Source organism: Poecilia latipinna, unplaced genomic scaffold (assembly GCF_001443285.1).
Source record: "Poecilia latipinna isolate Pla-1442-1.1 unplaced genomic scaffold, P_latipinna-1.0 Scaffold820, whole genome shotgun sequence".
In the NCBI taxonomy this organism is placed as follows: domain Eukaryota; kingdom Metazoa; phylum Chordata; class Actinopteri; order Cyprinodontiformes; family Poeciliidae; genus Poecilia; species Poecilia latipinna.
This window is the reverse complement of record NW_015113436.1, coordinates 99,984-122,371: the sequence shown is the minus strand read 5'-3', so window position 1 is coordinate 122,371 and position 22,388 is coordinate 99,984. Positions and strand designations below refer to the sequence as shown.

General features: G+C 43.3%; 1 protein-coding gene across 3 annotated transcripts in view; it reads right to left on the bottom strand.

Annotated features, from left to right (window-relative positions):
* hivep3b (HIVEP zinc finger 3b) overlaps positions 1 to 22,388 on the bottom strand; it is a 49,108-nt gene that overhangs the window by 4,426 nt on the left and 22,294 nt on the right. Inside the window, exons 2-8 of one of the 3 annotated variants that reach the window (XM_015047321.1) lie at positions 19,586 to 19,695; positions 11,189 to 13,516; positions 10,427 to 10,716; positions 8,302 to 10,308; positions 6,697 to 6,842; positions 410 to 585; positions 202 to 303 (exon numbers count right to left, since the gene is read on the bottom strand). In XM_015047321.1, the coding sequence (XP_014902807.1) occupies positions 202 to 303; positions 410 to 585; positions 6,697 to 6,842; positions 8,302 to 10,308; positions 10,427 to 10,716; positions 11,189 to 13,166 (4,699 nt within the window). In that variant the 5' untranslated portion in view covers positions 13,167 to 13,516; positions 19,586 to 19,695. Of the gene's footprint in view, positions 1 to 201; positions 304 to 409; positions 586 to 6,696; positions 6,843 to 8,301; positions 10,309 to 10,426; positions 10,717 to 11,188; positions 13,517 to 16,681; positions 17,043 to 19,585; positions 19,696 to 22,388 lie in introns of those variants that run through there. The other 2 variants (XM_015047322.1, XM_015047319.1) reach the window with 2 other exon arrangements.

Here is a 22,388-nt window from a genome sequence, read left to right as displayed (position 1 = left end):
TCTTCATTTATTTATCTCACACTTCTCCCTATCCCTTATGCAACATCAAGGGGCCAGAGACTAGAACATGCTGTTGCATAAGCTGTCAGGGCTGAGCAGCTTCTATCCTTCGCAAGCGGGAGTTCACGTAGCTGTGCACAGGCGGTTCTGCGGGGTGGAAGCGGAAACATGAAGGACGTCTTCCCGTCCCCACTGAAGTACCTGTTTCCTCGCTCTCTGGCTCGTCCAGAGACGTCTCAGACACTCCCACTGCCTGGCATTTTTTCCCATGAGCCTTTGACTTCATGTGTTTGGTAAGGTTTCCTGGAAGAGAGCGAGGAAATATTTTTAACAGCCGGGCTAAAATACGTTCTCCTGGAGAAAACCCAAGCCACACAAGTCACGTTGGTTATTCGTGTCTTAGCTTTACCTTTGGTTTTGAAGGCAAAGTTGCAGTGTTTACAGATGTATGGGCGGACATCGGTGTGCGTTCTGATATGCTTTTTCAGCATGCTGGGCTTCTTGCAGCGAATGCCACACTCTCCACATATGTACTTTCCCCGACCGCGACCTCGCACATAGACGTACTCCTCATTGGACCTGTAGCTAGGGTAACCAGAGGAGAAACAAAAGACTCAGAAGAAAAAAAAACAGAAAGAAAGAAAACTGTTTTCAAGAAAACGTTTGAGTTACAAAAATTAAGAGAATTGGTTCCAAAAGTTCCTGCTGTCCTCATGCAACACGCTGGCAAAATAACTCAAAACAGCGACGTCAAGAAAATTCTTATTCTTCAACAAAACTATGATTCTTTGACCAATTCTGGCTTAGTTTCAGGGATGGAAGTCAAATATTTTCTGGTAGAGAAAACGTATTGTGAGACGCTCTGGCTGCTGTGCTCAGACCAGATGATCTGTGAAGAGAGCAGCTGAAACACCAGTGGTTATATTTTATGACGTTCAAAGCAAAGTTCATTAAATGGAACAACCTTTTTCCTCATGTTTGCCCTCACAAAATTAACCTGGAAGCACCATGAAAGTCAGCTTGCAACATGAAATATTTTACAGGCTGAACTGCTAAAGTCAAACAGACTTTAAACTAGACTTTTGCATAAAACGATTTTCAGACAATAAATCAGACTGAACTTTTCCTTTGAATAACAAAAATAATCTATACTTGTTACCAGAATAATGAGACAGATATTTTTTAGAGAACTTTCTTTTTGTGTAATTTGTACGGGCGAACCAAACTTGTGGAGGTCCATAATTGTCTGATGTCTCGGTTACCTTGGTAACACGAGGTTACCAAGGTGTTTTAGGAGTTGCCTTACAATGAGACATGTCTCAGATCAACTGAAAAGTGAATTAAACCAGAACAAAGCCTTACAAATCATTATTTAAGATTTTCTTTGCTTAAAAATGAATATTGAAATAATTTTAAAGCATTTAGCAAACAGAAACAGTTTTGATGCTCCAAGCTGAGCCGACACAGGAAAGATTTAGCTTGATTTAATGTCAGACAGTGAGAAACGAAGGTTGAGAGTTTTTTTCTATTGTTTATGTGTGTGATAAAGCTGTGCATGGTCTTAGGTGACCCATCATAAGAACATAATGACAGCTTTGCTCTGACAGTGGAGTTAACCCCTTGTGGAAATGGCACATTAAGGTCGCCCTGTAGAAGCTCCTGTTGGGACTAAATATCTGTCGACGTGAAGAACATCACTGGTGAGCGAGTCAAGTTTGACACAATCACAACATTAATATACGCCTCGTAATGCAAGGCAAGCTCATTCACAGCATTGATTTTCCAACTTTATTTTCGTATTAGATTTCAACTAATGCCTAATCTTAAGTGACTCAGGTGGCTATACAAATCTTGATCATCTTTTGGAGTATAGATGATGGGAAATGACCAAACGTGGATCCTTAAATAACCCTGTTTCATTGACCATCTTATGTCAGGCAGAGAGGACATGTCTTAGCCAAACACATTCAGACCCAATGAGTCAGGGACCCAGATGTGTCAGGTTAATGGACGCTCGGCACAGGACAATATCAGACACTTAAAGTTATAGCATGCCAGGTTAAGAATGAAAATCAGACTGAAAGTAAGAATAGAAGCTTTTTAAAAGTTTGAGGGAGTTTAAACTCAGGCCATTTATGGCCTAAAGATGAATGATGAACAAATAATACAACATTTCTATGTTTTCTTCTCTGTAAAGTTATTATGTCCAATAAAACAAGATAAAATGCTTAAGTTTATGGACATTTCATGAATCGAAGCTCAAAACTCACTCAGGGCCAGTTTTAGTCTTGTGTCTGCAAAATTGTGGCAAGTAATTGTATATTTCTATAAAAAAAAAAAAAGCCCATTGTTCTCTATATTGTGATTATTTCACTGTGACGTTATCCGTATTAAAAACCCAAAGAAATTATAACGTAAACTTTAAATCATGGAGTCAAGTGAGATAGTTCTAATGCTTTCATCACTGAGAATGACCCTGATGGAAAAAAAAATAAAAAATCGATCACAGCAGCTAAAACAACAATGACGGATGTGGTAGCTCACATTCACACAGCACACACACACACACACACACACACACACACACACACACACACACACACTGGAAATACAGAAACAAGGCTTTCTCTATGGAGGTGGGTTGGGGAAGCCCCACCAAATGCCCAGCAGCACCGACTCCCTTGGTCTCACCCTCCGCTACACTCCGGGATCGCAAAGAATACCAGCTATTCTGCTCCAAATCGGCTCGTCCTGCCAACAACAGCAGCAGCTAAAGAGAGGGAAGGGAAGCCTGGCTTCAGCCAACAACCTAAAATAGACACTGCATATAAAAATCAAGCAACACATTTAGGTCTAGTCTATAAAAAAAAAAATGTTTATGCACAATCTCAATGTTTACCAAGAGACTATTTGAGGACACAGCAGACCACAGATCTTTTATATCTGAACAGATTGTATTCTATGAAAACCTCCTTCTCCCGTCTCGCTGCATAAGAAGAGATGCACAATTCATTCTGGGCCGTAAACACCCAGTGGGCACCAACTGTGTTTAATTACGGGATCTCTACCGCATCTACAAAACTCCCCGTTGTTCAACAGTACTAGCCGGAGCGGACCATAACAAACTGCTGCGCAACGGCGAAACACTGTCAGCGGCGGCATTGAGCTGGATTCATTGAGGAGCTGGCTGCTGCGTAAATAGCACAAACTTCTTAATAAACGGTTAAAAATATCCGCCCACATCTCAGGAGAAAGCATTGCAAACGTTGCACTCCGTCGACTGAGATTTAAATCTTCAGCCTCTGATAGAGTCAACAGACAGTCTGGTTTTGTAACAATAAAATATAAAACTTAAGGAATAAACAAACTTTGAATTTATAAGATTTTAAGAAATCTTAGTTACATCATTGATTAATATTGTACATTTAGGCAAAACATCCACGTTTCTTGAACTATTTAAACATTTTTATGTTACAACCGCAGATCCCTATGAATTGTAATTTGATGTTATATGATAGACAAACACATATTAGCACATAATTGTGTAGTAAAAGAAAAATCTAAAACATTCTTCAGTGTTTTTCAGCCCAGGTCAGAAAGACACACTGTCCTGCAAGTTGTAGAGATTTTCCTGCTTCAGCACAGCTGCTTTAAACTGATGGCTGATTAACAAATTTTTGCTGAACTGCAATCATCTGAATCATGTCTGTTAAATCAGAGAAATTTGCCTTTTGTCCTGGCAGCTACGGCTGCTAACGCTAAAAACACATTTTCAAGTAGAAGGTCTAAACTACTTGGGCTTTTCTTTCTGACAGACATCTCTGAAAGTGTAGGACTAAATCTGACAAGCCACTGTGACAAAAAAATAAACAAACAAAAAAAACATGGTTAAAAGATAAATAATTATGCTGTCACACATTGCACACAGGGAGGAATTCAAAGTGTCAACAACTTTAGACAGAAATAAATAACTGGTCCTAACAGAGCAAGGAAGCAAAACATTCTGCTGTGTTCGTAGCTTTAGCTTCTGAGCTTTTTTTCAGCATGTACTGCATGAAAGCGAAGAAGGACATCATGTATCTATCCGCATGATAGAGACAACTTGGAGCAGGAAATGCATGATACAGGCAGCATGAGCAGAGAGTGGGTGCAATGTGGACAGACAACAGGAGGAGGGAGGAAAACAGTGGGGTCTTTAAGGCAGAAGTGCTCACTTCCCCTGGTGTGTGTAACGTGTGGCTGGAAATCATAAAGAGTGTGAATTAGTGCCTTATCTCCTGTTAAGCAGACACCTGCTTCACTCTCAATCTGTTCTGGACATGAACACAAAGCAGAAGCCTCACTGTCTGTCCACACATCTCAAAATCCAGTCAGAATTGTTTCTTTAATGTCTCATTTCATACCAATGTAAATTATCACCAGAAAATAAAACAAAATGGGAACGATTTAAGTCTGTCTACCACTTGAGTAGACATGAGTACACATCTTCCTGTATTACATACATCTTCCTGTATTACACACAGGAAGATGTATATAATACATCTGCTTTAGTACAAATGTGTCTCTATGAAATCAGGGGGAAAACGTCCAGTTTTAAAACACAGGCACTATGAGTTATCAAACTAAGGACCAGTATGCACACTCATTCTTAGAAGCACATGTGCCTCTGCTCCTGGGATAACCCAGTGTTGTATGGAAGTCTGTGAAAGGCTGGAAAACTCTAAACTGTAAGTATTGTTTTATTTTTGGAGATGTCAGCACAGGAGACTTAAAGGAGCAGAAGAGACAACGCAGTTTGCTTGGTGCCGGAGGATGGCGAGGGTGGTTTAATTTCATAGACTACCTCATCGCCATCACACTTTTGCCCATGTGGTTTCCATTCAGCCCACTTCTTGTGTTCTTCTGACTCAGGACGGCACACACTGCAGATGATTACACATTCACAGGCGAGGAAATAAGGACCCAAGGAGTGATGGTGCAGAACACGGAGGCCGACAGGTTTACATCCACTCATCATTGTGTTTAATGGCATTTTAAAGTCGTTCCTTTTCCAGATTGGAAAGATGATACACCATTTAAGTTCAATGATTTATATACATATAAAAAAATAACATGGTGTTTAACTTGTGTCTGAATATCTGACCAACCCTACTGTCAGAAATGACACTTAAAAAAAAAAAAAAAACGATTCCAGCATCGGCCATTCAATGTTAACGTTGGTCTTCTCCATCTACTGCAAAGCCAGTTTTGATGTGCATCTGGATGGAGCACCAAGTTTCAATCAAAGAGTCGTTCATGTGAAGTAAAGTTGAAGAATTCAGAAGGATGTCTTCATTATTGCAATAATTTTGTGCGACCCAGCTGTACGACCGGCAGCAAAGCAGATCCTCTGCATGATGTCATCACTACCATGCTTGTTGATGCCGTTATTAGACTTGCAGCTTCACCTTGAAAACTGTGGCCAAACAGTAAAATCTTTGTCTCACGTGACCTTAAAACTTTTTTTTTTTGTTCCCACTGAGCATTTGGCTTTGCCATGTGGGCAGCTGCAAAATTGAAGGCATTGATTTTGGAGGAGAGGCGCCTGCCACTGCAGGCGTTGAGAGTTGTGTTTCAGCAGTTTACTGTTCATGGCTAGCTTGAGCCTGAGTGGATCCAAGACTTTTTTTTTTTCCTTCAACGACTTCACCAATTTACTTGTCTCTAAGTTTAGATGAGTTGTTTGAAACCTGGACACAGCTGGGAGTTATAAAAGAAAAATGTTAACATTTGGGATGAGTACTGAGGAAAGTAGGCTGGCTTGTGTCACAATCGGTTCACAAGTACAATTCATAAGCAGTTACATAAAATTGAGTTCAATTCAACTTCAACTCATGTGCACGGTTAAGCCCCAAATCATACCACTGGCATATTTACATTTAAATACTTTTCAATCAACCAAATAGATTGTTTCAGACAGGAATCTATGGAACCAAAAAGGTTTTATTTATTTTGATAGAAATTACAAAAAAATTCATATGCCCTTTTTTAGTAGTCAAAAAATATCATTGCAATCAAACTTCTAATATATAATTGCCAAGCAGCTTTCTGCATGTTGTCACAGGGATTTTTGATAATTCATCTTTGGTTAAAAGCTGTGAGTCTTTGAGGTAGGAAGGCCTCTTTACCATCACCCTAATCTTTAGTTCCCTCCACAGATTCAAGTCAGGCTGGGTTGGTCCAAAATGTAAATATCATCTTCAGCAAGAAGCAGGATGTTGGTAAAAAAAAAAAAAAAATAATAATATAACACTTTAAAACTAAATCTGCCAGGGATATGAATGATTTTGGAGTGAACTGTTAATACCGAGTGTTTAAGCCTACATTCAGTTTTGTCTGAATATTATTTGTATTGACTGTCATGGATAAAAATATCATGCACTCTACACTCCCACACATACACACACTCAAAGCAGATGCACTGACACGCAGCTCTCACTCCAAATCGACACATCTTAGAAGCAGAAATTCACGCCAGCAGTTAGAGCAAAACGCTTGGCTACAGGTACAAACGAGCTACAGTGCCTCCCCTTTTGCTCAACTCAGCTCAATATGATCCTTATTTATTCATTTTTTTGGTTTGACTTTATCAGGAGGAACTTTTGTAATGATGAACGACCATGTTTCCAAATATATACTAAAGACGGTTGCACCTACCCTCCTTCAAAGATTCGGACCAAACTAGTTTCGCCTTGTTTGGAGGTGGAAGGACCTTCCTCTTCCCTCATCTCTTTAATATTCTCCTTCTCATGCGTCTCCTCATCCTTCATCTCAGGCAGGGTGCTGCGTGGGGTGTCTTGTGCCTACGTTCAAGACAAGTAACTTTAAATACTACAAGGTCAATTTTAAAGAGCATAACACAGTTCTAGTTCTCAGTAAATAAATACCACAATATTTACATTATACAGTATAAACTTTTGCAGAGAGTCATTGTTTCTATGTCAAGTCTCAAGTGTCCAAGGGCCTAGTCCAAGTCAAGTCTCCAGTCTCTGTTTTTATTGATTGAAATAAGAACTCCATAACATCTAGCACATCTCTAAATCTGCGTTATTGTAAGTTAGGATTCAAAACATGTACCGATTGTTCTTCAGCCTAAATGTCTACATGAACATTTAATACTAATTTTAAGTATTTTTTTAAACAATTATGTCTTAATCTATTACTATTCATAACAGCATGTCTTTACAATGACTAAGTCAACATCTGTTTATCCCTTTCTATCCCTTTCCTTCCTATTATCCACACTTTTATTATATATTCCACTAAACAGTTTGGAGTTTTTCCTTTACCTCGCTTTGAGCTGGATCATTTTTTAATAATAGTGGGGGGAAAAAAATTCTGCATCCACATTTAAAACCTTTGTTCCCAATTCAAAATAGTAAACATGTTCAAATGTACTGTACAAATTATAAAACAATGAAAAGGTCATGGTGCTGGAAGCAATTGAAAGCATGTTAAACAGCAGAATTCCCTTTATTTAAGTTTTTGCAGCCAGACATGTCCTTTGTATTGTTGTTTATTGTTAACAGGGAAAGAACGTTGGAGGTAAGTGAAGTTTATTTTGTTCTGAAACTACATAGTTATTTAATACAGCTTCCAGTTGGAGAAACATTAATGTGGTCATAATTATGAAATTACAGCCGGCATGAACAGCGACAGGCTTCCTTTCAATCTTTATTATATGACTTTATTAAAATGCTACTAAGACTTGACTCTCACACCAGGAGACCAAGTAAAGTCTCAAGTCTTTGGGGCAAGTCTGAAGTCGAGTTTGAGGTCTCATTCTTTTATTCAAACTCTGACCTACACCCACAAACGTTAATATATCTTATTGGAATTTTATGAATAAGAGCAACACAAAATAGTGCATATTTATGATGAAGACTATAATAGTACATTGTTGCTGCTTTGAGTGCATTTCTGTTCAACTCCCTAAGTAAGTTCTTAGTAGAATCGCTGTTTACTGCAATTGCCGCAGCAGTACAGCTATAGTTCTGCAGAGATTATATTACACACGTATTTACTAGTTTTCCTTGTTTGCATTGGATGGATTTTATAAAGGGATACCAAAGTAAAGGGTATACTTGTCATTTTTCAGATCTTATTTGTAAAAAGAAAACCTTGAAAATCATGTCTGCCACTGGTCTGTCGTATGACGTCCAAATGAAGCGCATTGAAGATTTTGTCTGTGACTAAATGTGAAAAACGTCAGGAGTTATAAATCTGTTTTCAAGGCGTTGTATTGCGTGTGTTTGTGTTTACCTCTGAAACATGTGGAGTTGTGCTGCTTTCAGGGACTGGTTCACCTCTGGCTGGTGTCGAAGCAGTGGCCATGGTGTACGTCTCAGAGCTGTGCTTCTGTTTAGAGCACAGCAGAGACAGGGCCACCTTAGTGCTGACGCCTGGCAGATTGGGGTTGTGTGCGCTGACACTCCATGTAGAATAAACCGAGGTACACGGGTCTCTCTCAGCAGACGGGTTGGGTTTGACATACTTCAGGTAGCACCAGTTTACTGAGGTGGAAGTGTGTAGGCTGGGGTACGAAGGGGGGCTTGGCTTCTCAACCCCCACTTCTGGAGTTGGCACCTCTTCCTTTTTTGGATTCGTCTTCTCCGTTGATTTTTCCTTGCTTTCCTTTTCTTCTCTGTTATATTTCCATGGGAGTTGTTCCTGCACCTCTTCTAATTTGACACTTGTGCCTTCTGATCGATTTGGTTGCCATTTCTCTCTGTCATCTAGTGTCCTCCCAATGTTTTTGCTTTCTTTTTCTTGGCCTACCTTGGGTTCTGCATCTTCTTCCTCTTCAACACTCTTCTGTCGCTCCTCCTCTTCTTTTACTCTTTTCTGGTGACGCTTAGCCTCAGTGCTGAGCTCTAGACTAGCGGCAGGTGAAAGCATGCGTTTGCTTCCTCCAGGTCCCAGAGAACCATACTCGTCCTCAGACACTGAGGACAGCTCTTTCGAGAGGGACAGAGGGAGAAGGCTCTGGATGGATGGAGATGGAACTTTCAGATAGGATCCTTGCAGCTTGTCCCGTTCTGTTTGGGCCATGACGATCATAGCCGTGCAAGAAGTTGATTCCTGTGAGCGAGTGGAGGCCAGAATCTGGGAGAGTGTGGTATACATGGCACTGGCAAAGGTAGGTCTATGAGTTTGGAGGCGCACTGGCACTACAAGAGATACCACTGGCGTAAGCTGTGCCAGGCATTTGGTAATGACTGGTTGTTGTTGGTGGTATGAGATGGTTACAAGAGAGTGATGGGTCAGAGCTGATGACATGGAGGAGATGGGAGGTCTGGTCTCTGTAGAGGACAGAGGAGGAATGTGTGTGCCGAGACTTGGCGGAAAAGGAAAGTACGGAGGCTGACTGCTTCTAACCCTTGAGGAGCTCGGGAGAGGAACGAGGGGTGGGAGATGATGTAGTGGTATTCTCAACCGTTCTGGCAAGTGGATCTGTCCTGGGTGGGACTGTATGGGAGATCCAGAGTGTGAATGTAAGATGCCTCTGTGAATGACTTGGGGGGGCAGGACATCAGTTTTGGATGTAGTTATGGGGAGTAGTTGTGAAAGTGTACCTCTTTGAAAAACGTGTTGTCCTCTGTGTTGCAAAGGGAGCACATCATGAGAGGATGAGGACATTTGAGAATGCATTAACTGCATGGGCTTCCCTGTGGCGTCCAGACAGAAGTGGGGATTGACTTCAGCAGGGTAGACATAAGGCATGTTGGGGTGAGAAGGACCGGGCATTGGGCTGTGACTAATGTTACCCACCATCTCCTGCTCTGTTTCACCTAAAGTGGCCTGTTTCACAAGAAGAAACTTTCTCCTCTCTTTCCAGGAGGACATCGACTGCTGAGAGGAAAGAGATCCGTAATCAAAGGATTTACTTCTTGTCTCTGAGATCTGTTCAGTTTGTTGGGGCCTAGGAGGGGCCTGCTCTGAGGCTGAACGCCTCATCTCCTTGTGGCTTTGGTTGTGTTGGTGAGAAGCAGATGGGACCGTCAGCATCTGGGAGCCTTGGCTGCCGGAACCCCAGACAACGGGCTCTGGACGTATCGTGTCCTCAAAAGAAGCAGAGAGGCTTGAGACATTGCTTTCTTGACTAGGGCTGCGAGGGAGAGACGGAGAGTCAAAGCTGGACTCCCCAGAAGACTGAGCTGCTTCTGCTAAGCGGAGTCGTTTCTTCTTTGGTGGCAGCTTTTCTGCAGGTAGTTGAGCCAGAGTCTGGCTCCGCTGGGGCCACTGGAACTCCTCTGTTTTCTCGAGCTCCTACAAAAGAACTACAAATTAACAAAGTCTCCTGGGTAAGCAAATATGTACAAAAGTCTTAAAAAGTGCAGTCCAATTTGTGTAATTAGACTAGACTAAGGAGGAAAGTCTTCCATACCTTGGATGAAGATGCTTTCACTGGGGGTGAAACAGATGGCATGTCGGAATCAAGCTCCAAAGTAACAAATATCTCCGGCACTTGGATGTTTGGCTGACGGATGAGGCGGGATGTGGAGGGAGAGGGTTTTGGCTCAGGTTGTTGTGGCTGCGGATTCTCTCTGAGGTCTAGCTCCTGGCTTTCCATCGATATACTTTCTTGCTTTTCAAAAGAACTAGTGTGCTGGATGACAGAAACACCCTTCCTGTCCCGTTGCTGCTGTTGGTTTGGCTCATTATGTAAAGTAACACCTAGAGGCAATGACCAGACAAAAAGCATACAAGGTAGTATCAACTTCAATGGCTCCAGGGTTATTAAAATATATTTTAAAAAATTAGCTCTGTTTTACACTACTGTCTCATGTAACAGAACCTTTCCTTTCTGTTTTTTTTAAAGTTTGAAATAAAGATGCACATGTAAATATTAAAATGTTGGTCGTGTATTCCTGTATTAAGACGGGTCAAAAATGGGTCAAATACAAACCAATGCAATTCTAGATCTTTGGAGCCAGTACTCTGCATCTAGTAGATTTGTCCAACAGACTTGCATAAGGCATAATTTTTAAATAATTTTTTCTTCTGTTATCAAGTTTTGCAGGAGCCTCCTAGTGATCAATTCATCAACACTAAGTCTGTTTTAAAGCAGGTCACATCTAAAAGATGCAGCACGTTGTCTCTAAAGAACAGAATTACCAGTAATCCAATACAAAATGCATAAACAAACCTGAGAGGCCCTGGCTGTGCTCTGGTCTGCTCGGCACTGGAATGAGACCTTCAGAGCTGCCTGATATGGGTACAGTTCCAGGACTGGGGGGATCCTCCTCGAGGCTCTCCTCTTTCCTCCTCTTCCTCACAGCCATGGCCAGTGCTCGGAACTTGGAGTGCATCAGTGGGGGACGATTCTCTCTGCATGGGCTACGTGCATCAGTGCCCTCTTGTTTTGGTCCTGGACATACTCTTCTGTGACCCTCATAGTCCTCACTGTGCTGAAAGCCAACACCACAAGATCTACATTCGAAGATGCTTTGACTCTTTTGCGGATGATGTGGTTGCTTGCCTGAATGATCTTCTCTGGCTGAGGAAGATGAGGATGCAGGGCTGCTCTCCTCCAACACTGACTCAGCTCCCAGGGGTACCTCTATGGCAGGCTGGCGTCTGAGCATACGCTGTGCACCTCTCATCTCTGCGACCACTGCTTGCTGCTCATCAAATGACTGGCTAAGGCGGTAACTTCTTGGAGACATGGTGCCCGAAGTGAGGGGCTCTACTTGGCTTGTAGTTGATGGCAATGAGTGGCTTCTGAGAAGAGGCACTGCTGAAAGTTCCTGGGTACTCAATGGATCTGCCTCAGAGTTTTGGGGATGCCTCAAACCGCTGGGACCTGCAGCTTCTATTTTTGGGTCAAACGTGTAGGGATCTTTAGGGATAATAAATTTGGGTGACTCCATACTACTTTTCCTGGAGATGGAGGAGCGTCTAGGCTTTACGCTGTCAATCTCACTGGTGTCTACTACTGCTTCATTAATGGTAATGAGCTTGGTAATGTGTTCAATAACTTGAGTTTTGGGTACAGCAAAGGGAATGCTTTTGTCCTCGCTTCCTGATGATGAGGAATGTGAAGTAGGAAGCTGGTGCTGGTGGGGACTGCGCTGCTGTCCTCCAAGTCTTCCATACTTCCCTAGGATAATTTCTGCATAGGTTTTGGCACTGGAACTTGGCGGGCTGACTTGGGACAGGTCGGTACTGCCTGATCCAGAAAAGTAGCCAGATTCTGTGCTGCCCTTACTACCCGGGCCTAACGATGAAGATGATGTGGAGAGAGAGGAGGAGGGAGGGTCATCTGGTGAAGCCATGGGGCCCCGTTTCCTAAGTCTCAATGCCAGTTTTTGCTTGACAGCCTGAGAATCCTCAGGCCTTTGGCTCTCCTCAGAGCCTCCAAGCCGTTCTTTAGCCCCTTTCCTCTGCTGTCGAAGCATCTCTTTAGAAGATTTTCTGCGCTGGCCAGTCTCATCTTCGGATTCAGTGCTTTCTCCCTCTGTGTGCTCTTCGGGGTCTTCTCCAATACTGCTACCCTCTGGTCCACTGAAACTGGGCTCATCTCGGCTGGAGGACAGACCTACTTTAATGCGATGGGCGTGTGACTTGCGGTGCTTGTACAAATTGCTCTTGGTCTTGAAAGAAAAGCCACACGGAGCACAAGGATAGGGTCTTTCTCCTGTGTGGGAGCGTATGTGTTTCTCAAGAACACTTGGCTTGGCACATGGACGACCACAATATGAACACACATATTTCCCTGGCTTTTGAGGTTTCTTCTCCCCCTTTTTGGGAGAGCTGACACCTTCTAGAGCCTCGTGACTAGAGTGAGATGGCCCCCTGTGACTATGCTCACCCTGGGTGGAGGACATAGTGATGAGGGATGAGGATGAAGAGGAAGCTGCAGGGAAAAAACTGGCTCCAGAGGTACCAGGGGTTTCTGAATGCTGCCATACTGCTGCTTGCTGCTGCTGTAACCGAAGCAGGTCAGTACGTTTGGGCTGACGGTTTTGCAAGCGCCCCAAAGCTCTATGTACAGGACGAGGATTAGGAGGCTGCTGGGGTTGCTGAGGTGGACAAGACCCTAATGAAGACTCAGCTGTTGCATGCTGCGACTCTTGCCTTCCAGAGCGCTCCCCGTTGGCCGGACGGCTGGGCTCAGCCTCCATAGAGTGGGGAGGAGACCTCACAGACACGTAACAAAGGGCTCTGTGAGCCTCATTGGTTTAATCGCATGGCAAAATAAGGTCAGAGGCGATGGAACATCGAGAGATTGAACTGTAAATCAAAAATGAGGACTTTTTTCAGAGTGGGCCGCGAGTTAATCCAAAGTTCCAAATGAGGCATCATTAAAAGGTGCCCTGGAGCTGCATTGATGCAGGTAAACATGAAAGCTCTCTCTGTGCAAAGCAGCTAAACGTCTCTCCAGCCACAGCCATTCTAGCAGTCCTCCTAGGGTGATGCCCACATCTTCTTTGTTGATTGTTGAGGTTGGCAGCTGCTCAGCTTCTGGGTGGATCTAAAGAAATATAAAAAAAATAAAGAAAAAAATGGTCACAAAAGAGGATACATATTAAAGCTGTGTATTTTTTAGATGTACTAACATAAATACTTTAGTCCTCTTAATAATCTTATCTGTAGTTCTAACTTGACTTGCCAGTTGCCAAGGTTAGAGGTGTCCAGCCTATTGACCAATGGAGAGAGACACTAGACCCTACAGTGCTGATCATTCCTTCTCAGGATCAATTAACAGTGGGAACTGTTTATTCAAAATTTCATTTGTAAAACAGTATCAGGAAGTCCTATTTAGTTTGATGGAGCAAAAGAAATCCTAAGCCAGTCAAGTCAATATTTCTGTAATGTAGTATTTCAAAACATCATAGTGATCTGGACAAATGTACATGGCAACATGGCATACAAATATTTCTGAATCTTCATAGAAGGTATAGAAAACCTCATTACAAAGCAATCTAATTTTGAACTGTTGCTTACAGAAGATATTTTAAGTTCATGGTATCACATCTGACCAAAGAGCAGTCCACACTGCAGGGGTCAGAGAAGCCTGAGGTCCACCAGGCAGCATCCACAGCATGGGCACTTGCAGTCATGCAGCCAAGGCTCACAGTATGAGAGCAAGAAGTCAAAACAAATGTTGCAAATTCTACCTATGCTTATCTGATCTGGCAGCAAAGCAGAGGGAGGTAAATGGTGTGGATTGTTTTCCAGGCTTAAAACTGCTGCGTTTCAGTGTCGGCTCCCTCCCAACGCTTACTGCCACCAGGCTACGTCAGATCCCAGGAAAACCTTTTATCAAGATGGATCTATTGTAATATTTCCCACTTAGACACTACTAGAAAGCTGTGTTTATGAGGAGCTAAGAATAGCTGATCACAGAGACTCAGAGATGAGGCTGGAGTGAAATCTTATTCTTTATCAAGATCTATGTTCTGTAATATTTCCCCCCACCCTCACCCCCAAATTGCTACAAAGGCTGTACTGAGGCTCAACTCAAGACACAAGAATCTTGTACTGCAGCCAGTAAAAGCACACTGGGGGGAACGGACAGAGCCAATCATAACATTTTCAGTCAGCAGCCATGCTTGACTGCTGACAGACTCTCAGCACGGGCTCATCCAGAGTATCATTCACTATCTATGACATTGACACCGTCTTCAACTCCCTAACCCTGTCACACTCTGGAGATGAGCGCTCGGTAAAAGGAGGACGCCCTGTGTGTTCCTCTTCATAGCTGCATATCTCTGCAGCGGGGGGAAACAGGCAGACGGAGCAAACGCAGACAAAAATCCGCACGGGTTTTCTGGAAAATATTAGAGAGAAGCCGGTGATGGAGGAAAAGAAACAGAGGTGGGAAGTGATGAGACGGTGGCTAAATAATCAGACCCAAGAGATGACTGCAGCTTACGGTGCCGGCGGTGTCAGTGTGGTAATGACAGCTTTTTATAATGACAAAAACACAGCGCAGTCAGCCTTCATTAGAGACGGTGAAAAAAAAGAAGAAAAAAAAAAAAGGAAAAGAATCACCTTTCCTTTTGGCAACAACTTGACAGATTCTTGCCTCGGTCTGCACGTTTTCCCACATTTCAGATGCGGGCCAATCATCTGTTCAGCTTGTGTTTCTTTAAAGCAGAGAAGTCTTTCATTACAGCGGATTTCCAGCAACAACACTGGGCCATTACGCAGCACAACAAACCGAAACACCATTAAATTTCACTTCTGTTTTCTTTTTTCCCTCCTCCACAGTTTGATGGCTGCTGCAGCTGTTTCTATCCTGGGACGTTTCAACCAGCAGGGACACGTTATTCTGCCGGACTACGAGAACTGCACCGGGAAGAAGTTGACGTAAAATAAAAAAATATCCATCTAAAGAGGACTATTAAGTACGCACCACAAATTAGCAAAAACAGCAGATAAACATGAGCAAAATGAGCAAACCGGGAACTGGGCAGTGCCGCGTGTCTAGAGAGGGAAACAGCTTATTGGACATCAGTCCTGAATAGTTGATTCAGGAGCATTGATGCTTCTAAACAGAAAATGTTTTTAAAAAATTGTGGAGAGCTGTGCCTAAAGCGTCCATCACCGACCAGATGCGGCTGGTGTGAGCTGTTTAACACAACATAAGGGTGTGTTTTCCAATTCTGGCATGAACATAATCAGTGGTGCCTTTTATGCTGCCCCTTTAGGTAAATCCACTCTCCGCAGCTATTCTCCTGAACAGCAGACATCACCACAAAGATCTGCCTGTTTTCTATAAGTGATAGAAGAAACGATAGGAAATACATTCCCAATGAGCAACACAGATTGACTTTATAAGACCTATTTGAAGTAGATTTTAAAGCCTAAAGCATTTTGCTGAAAAAAACAAAAAAAACAAAAAACATTCTCCCTGTAGTTGTATTCTACCAAACATATGCTGCTTTCAGCCCTCCACCATGCTCACTCTTCCTTTTGAGCCACTGCAAATCAGTTGGTTGGAACAAATTCATCCTTCAGACAAATGTTTGACAGAATATAGAGACTGTGACTACACTGATTTCAGTACATTAACATAGTTTAACCTAATCACTGCAGCACACACTCACAGATAATCTACAACAAAATGTGTCTATGCAGATGATGAATTGATATATTGTTGTATATCTTTTGCAAAGCTTGCCAGTATTGTCCAGGCCTCACACAAAGAAAAGGAAAAGTGTTGGTAGAGAAACCAAGTGGGTGAAAATGAGAAGAAAAAAAAAAAAGATGGTCCGGATATAAATAGAAGAGAGAAGGCAGAGAATAACACACACTCGTTCTCGACATCCTCTGTAACAAATGTTCACATAGTTGTTATCAGAGGTCAGGTTTAATGATCTCAGGACTGGCTGTTGACGCAGCCCTTAAACAGGGCAATTAGAAGATTTTTAAGACGGTTTGGGAAGAGCACCGCTTTCATTATTCATCGCAGTCTAGACTGCGAGGTCGGAGTGAGGAAGCACAGTCAGAGCCGTGCCAGGAGGATGAGCGAAAGGAATGCCAGAGACAGCCTACTTTAAGACAAAGCACACACACCCATATATGCGCACACACATAGTGTAGAGCAGAGGTGCAACCGGGACGAAATGCACAGAAAGCCCTCGAATCTACCTCGGTAAACCTGATCAGCCGATGCCCTGAGGTGACTTACCCTGATTTCAGTCAGGGGGTTTCCTTTCTCACAGATCTCATTCCACAGAGGAGACATCCTAACAGTGGTTCCTGTTAACGCACAACAACACTACAACGCGGCGCCTTCGACGACTCGCTTATGGCTGAAAATGAGATTAGAATGTGACACACAAGTCTTCTGTTGCTGGTACGGGTGGGGAAAGGGTGTTCCTGCGTCTATTTTTAGGCCAAGGTGTGAGGGGGGGAAGAATAATCCAGCTGCTCCACAGATTTAAATCTACTCCATGTTAATTCGGAGTTACAGCGTCGAAGCTCGTTAAAGCAATCTGTTGTGCAAGCTGGTTTCCACAACGGTGTCTCCGCCTGAAATGTGACTAATGACTCGTCTGCAGAGACGGGAAGACGGAGCGAAAGGGGGAACGTGCGCAGGGTGAGCATGCATGCGCAAAGCTCCGTCTGCACAAACGGGCTGTGATGCAGTCACCCAAGGGAGCCCCTGACACACGGAGGAGCTCACACTTCATCTCCCTTCTACGCGTGTGTCATCATGCACGTCAAACGCTGTCTCCCGCCATCATGTTTACTGGATCCAGCGAGGCTCCTCGCCCGTCTCGAGCTGTAAAATCCCACAAAGCATTTGGCTCTGCCCAGGCTCTAGATTAGCATTGCAGCAGTTTTACAATTAAATTTGTTAAAAAATGTCTTTTGAAACTGTGTGACACAGACTAAACTTGGAGTTGGCTCGAAGTGAGATTAGCAGGTCAGACCTCAAAGATAACTGGAAAGGGTCAGGACAAGCCAGAGAGGCGCATCTCTCACAGCTGTATTGCTTAACAATATTTCTTCCTATTTAATTTGATATATACGACATTAAATTGTTTAATTAATGCGTTCAAAGAGCAGTCACTTCACAATAAAAGTGCAGATCAACCGATCAAGATTTTCCACATAAATACCGCTTTCTGGTTTCCTTTGTTGTCTTCCTTCCTTACTCAGCTGTTTTTCTTTCTAAATACTAAAGAACACAAAGGGGAAAGTCTGTTGCAGGTTTTTTGACAGATGTACTCGTTTTGAATCCAAAATTAAATGGAAGACTTACAAGAGTAATCCAACTTACGCATCAAAGCCTGTTTCCCCAAACCCTGCCTGATTTTTATAACATGCAAAAATAGCATCAAACATACATGCAGTTGGGTGAAGTTTTTAGTTAGGGAAATGGTTAGTGTTCTTGGTTTTAATGGATTTATTGATTAGGGGAAATAAAAACGATATGTTTTTCATGATTTGATCGATTAAAATATCCAATCAAGAGGAAACCAGAGCGGTATTTCTGGTGGGCCTATTGTTGCATATTTAATTTAAAGGTTTGATCAATAAATTTGAAACTAAAACATCTTTGTGTTTATTTATTTATTTTTTTAATAAATCAGCAAAATAAACAAGCTGCACAAACACACTCTACTTCTCTTCCTCTCCTACTGGCGGTAGCCTGCTGCAAGTTCCCATGGAAACCATTCCTACTCTGAAGCAATGGGCAGATGGAGAGGGAGCTGGAGGTCTAAATTTATCTCCCAGCATCCTCTCTGACTACAGACGCACACTGGCAGCAGGAAGTAAGGTGGGGAACCGCTTTGCCTCGGCGTGCGACGGCAAGCTGGCGTGACCCCTGACTTTGGCCTCCCCCTCTGAGCAACGACAGAACCACAGTGCCAAGTAAGCAGTTCAATGCTCAATACTGTACAGGTGGCTCTGCAGCATTCCCAAGCTGAAGAGGCAGTCGGAAAGTTAAATCACACCCACTCTGCACAGAGCTCTCGGTCAAACCCAGACACTGAAACCCAAACGGTTCCGCAGAAACAAAACCAGGCCAGAAAACCCCAAACGCCGAGACTCGCACCCACCCAGGGTTACCGCTGTGTCTGACAAACCCCACATACCAGAGCCCTCGCTCACGGCCGCTCGGCTCTAGTCTGGGATCGCGCTGTGTTTGCCGTGCCTCTGAGGCCAGAGGACGCAGAGAGGGATTTCGCAGAGCTCCGACAAGACTGGCACCTCTCAACCGTCGCCGGGCTCGCTCTGACTAATAACACAACTCTGTGCAGTCGCAGGTAAACAGGTCTCATTCAGAAAGGAGCAGAGCGTGGGTAAAAAACACGAGAGGCTCTCCATCGTCACTTTGTTGACCACACACAGAATTAAAAGTGGTAGGTTCTCCGTCCTCTTATTTGTGGATGTGGTTGCCTTAAAACATAATTGAGAAAAGTTGCAAAAAAATCCCCCAAAATAATAAAAAATTAAAGTGCCATCTTCCAAACACTAAATGTCTATGGATATCTTTTATAAACCTAGTTCAGCTTGGCCAAAAACTTTATTTTCCACTAAATAAAGGAGTTAAAAGTCAGACTTGGTTAGTCCATTTTTCTCAACCCCAGTGACCCGGGATCCACACACAGACATCACCACACATCTTTTGGTTGACATCTCTTCACCTTCCACTCCCCAGCCACAAATGTTGTATTCTCAATCAATATTAAAGCAAAACTTTGCTCCAGGGATTAAAAACATTAGGGAAACACACAAATCTATCACATAACACATGCATAGTTCTGGAATTTCCCTAAAATTATAGCAGGCTATAAATTTGCACCCATGCCCAGTAAAAGAAACAGTAACCTGGTGACTCCTTTTTTGAAAAGCTGCACTGAAATCACTGCTGAAACTCTGAACTATTCTAATCAACTTTTGTACAAACCTACAAATTTCTACTCCTCTGGTTTTTTTTTTTGTTTGTTTTTTTGTTGTTTTTTTTTTCTTTTGGAAAATATGAGCAGTTGCAGTTTCAAGATGGATTATGCAAATATGAAAAAAGAGAAAAAGAAATAGAAGGAGAGGGGTGCAGAGTGAGACAGAGAGTTTAGATTACCTGACAGAGCAGACCGGTCTTCCCCCTCAGAGACGCTTCACAGGCACTGTGAGACAAGCAGGGAGAGCCAGAGAGTGCGAGCGGATATGACTGCTTGAGTGGGTGTGTTGCTGAGAGAGAAGGAGAGAGAGGCAAAAAAAGAGTGATGGAGAAAGAAGGGGAGAGGAAGACACTGAATGAATGTTTCTACTGTATAAATATGCAGGGAGGAGGAAGATGTCTCAGCAAGAAGAAGAAGCTGCTTCGTGTGAGAGTGATGCCGAGGGTCTGAGATAAAAAAAAATAAATAAATAAAAAAAAAATCCCCTCATTTCTAAATTACTGCAGTACTATCATCATTTACCATTAGCACTCATACGGGGCAGGATCGTCTACAAACACATGTCATAGCTGTGGCTCGCTGCTGCCAACAGACAAGATTACAAACAGGTTCTCGCGCGGGGTTTTCCCCTGCAACACACGACAAGGAAGGCGCTTCCTTGCGAGTCATCATCGCCTCCTTATCAGCAAACTCGTCCTACTGTGTGGCAGTGAAACGAAAGAAAAAACTCTTATGGTCCCCTTCAAAAGTGACAAAACATTCATCATGCGTGCAGAAAAAAAAAAAAAAAAAAAAAAAAAGGCTCCCAGTCTCATCCAGCTGCGATCCCGCATCTGTAAATGCATTCCAGAGCGGGATCGGCTCAGACGATTACACAGGAGCCCCCGGGCCGGGCCTACCAGCTCTGCGTCGCCACGGCGGGCGAGCGAGGGAGAAAACAGAAAGAGAAGGAGAGGGAGAATTGAGAATGAGCGGAGGGGTCCTGCTGTTCCATAGAGATTTGCCTCGCTGGCAGAGAGCGCAGGAAGTGTGAGTCACACGTTCTAAAATAAACACGCTCCGCACAGTGTCGAGCCGGCACTCGAAATGAGCGGATGGCTGGGCCGCTGATCAGAAGGCAGGCAGAGGGGAGCATGAATCCATGCAGGCCGGCAACACGTGGTGGCCGGGTGGGACTCGCAGCCAGGAGATGCGGATGAGTCAGGAGGAGGAGATGATCCTCTCCTGCTCTAATTGTGTCTTTTTTCATGCTCGTCCGCCCCCTTGTTTGCTTTCCCTTTCAAAACGTCCCGTTTTCGTGCTTTCCTTCACCCCTTCCCCGAGTGATTCTTGTGTTAACCACATGCGTCTTCTATTCTTACATCTGTGCTTTGTGTTTCCCTCTGCTTTATTTTGCCACAGTCAATAGGAGTGTTGTTCAGAACTGGGTGATTACCCCCCGGCTCAGTGCAGCTGACGGCTGTAGATGGGGTTGTGCCGGCCTGATGCTGCCGGCTTTGCAGGCCCAGGCGCTGTATTGTGTCTGCCTGAATGTGCTCATTGTCACCCTTTACAGCACACACCTTCCATGCCGTACTTCCCTGTCAGGGACCTTCACCCATCCGTCATCCCTTTGTCCACTGTTCCTCAGACCGAGGGTTTCTGACGGGAAGATGTCGGGAGGACAGAACAGAACTGCCACTGTGGCGCTGATTGACAGGAAAGTTGCTCAGCACAGATGTTGCGAACACTGAGACCAGGCCTGGTCTGATGTAGACGCGAGTTTGCCCAAAAGCTCCACAGCAACCGGAAATGGTACTGATACGGTTCGATAACGATCACGGCTCCGATAACAACATGACTCTTTGATCTGATATCAGGTTTATATTAAAGCCGATTTTACCTGGAAAATTTCAGTCTGCCAGCGTTGCACATAAAATGTAAACAGATGTTTTAAAGAATGGGTGGTGCTGATTTCGTCCTTTCACCGTGTCATCACACTTTTGCAGTTTTAGTCAACCCAACATTTTTGGGGAGAAAATATTCCTGTCTACCGCAAGATGTTTAGTAATAACCGCGAGCCGATTCGGACCCACCAGTCGTATGCTTCATACCACTTTGACAACCAGCAATTTAATTTAATTCTCTGTCTCCTATACGTAGTCTGCTGTGAGGAAATGTGGTTACAGAGATTTTGTTTTGACCACTGATCATAATCTTTGACGCAGTGCTGCTCTGTGTTGCACTTTTCAGTTATACTCTAGAAGTTTGTGTATCCTGCACAAACATTTTGCAGCATCACCTTTTCAAAATCAAAACCAAATAATTTATTGAGCTGCTTGGTGCAACCCTTTTTCAGTGTCTTACATCTCTTTACTCATTCATGATCATCAATTCATGGCAGAAAAGATTGTTACGGAGGAGCAGAGTCTCAGCATGCACCAACTTTTTAGACCCTTTTTAACTCCTAACATGTAAACGTTTTGAGGGTGACAGCAAAGAGGTTAGCCAACATTTACAGTCCCATCAAGCTACAAAGTTGATAGCAGATACTTCAGTTATTAAAAAAGTAGCAGTCCCCTTAGACTCCTCTTTAATCTCACCAACAGATTTAGCAGCTCTGTAACACAATTTATTTTTTTTCTAATCTAAAAGGGTCATTCTCGTGAATGCCACATTTAATTCAAACATATTAATTCCACAGGGACGTTAAACGCTACTATTATTTTAAAATATTAATATTATGGGCACAAACAGATGCTGTTCAGCAGACACTACATGTGTGGGTTTCTTTCTTATTCACTAAAAGCAGCAAACAAAAATAAATGTTACAAAAGAAAACGTTCCAGACAGGAAAGCTTCGGCAGATATTTAAACTCTGATATCTCCTGGAGTGGAGCATCTCTAACGGGGGAAGTGAGGTTCAAAATGGGAAGTGCAGCGATTGTGAAGGTGTGAAAATACTGAGTACATTATTCTATAAGCGTAGAGCAGTCCAGACTT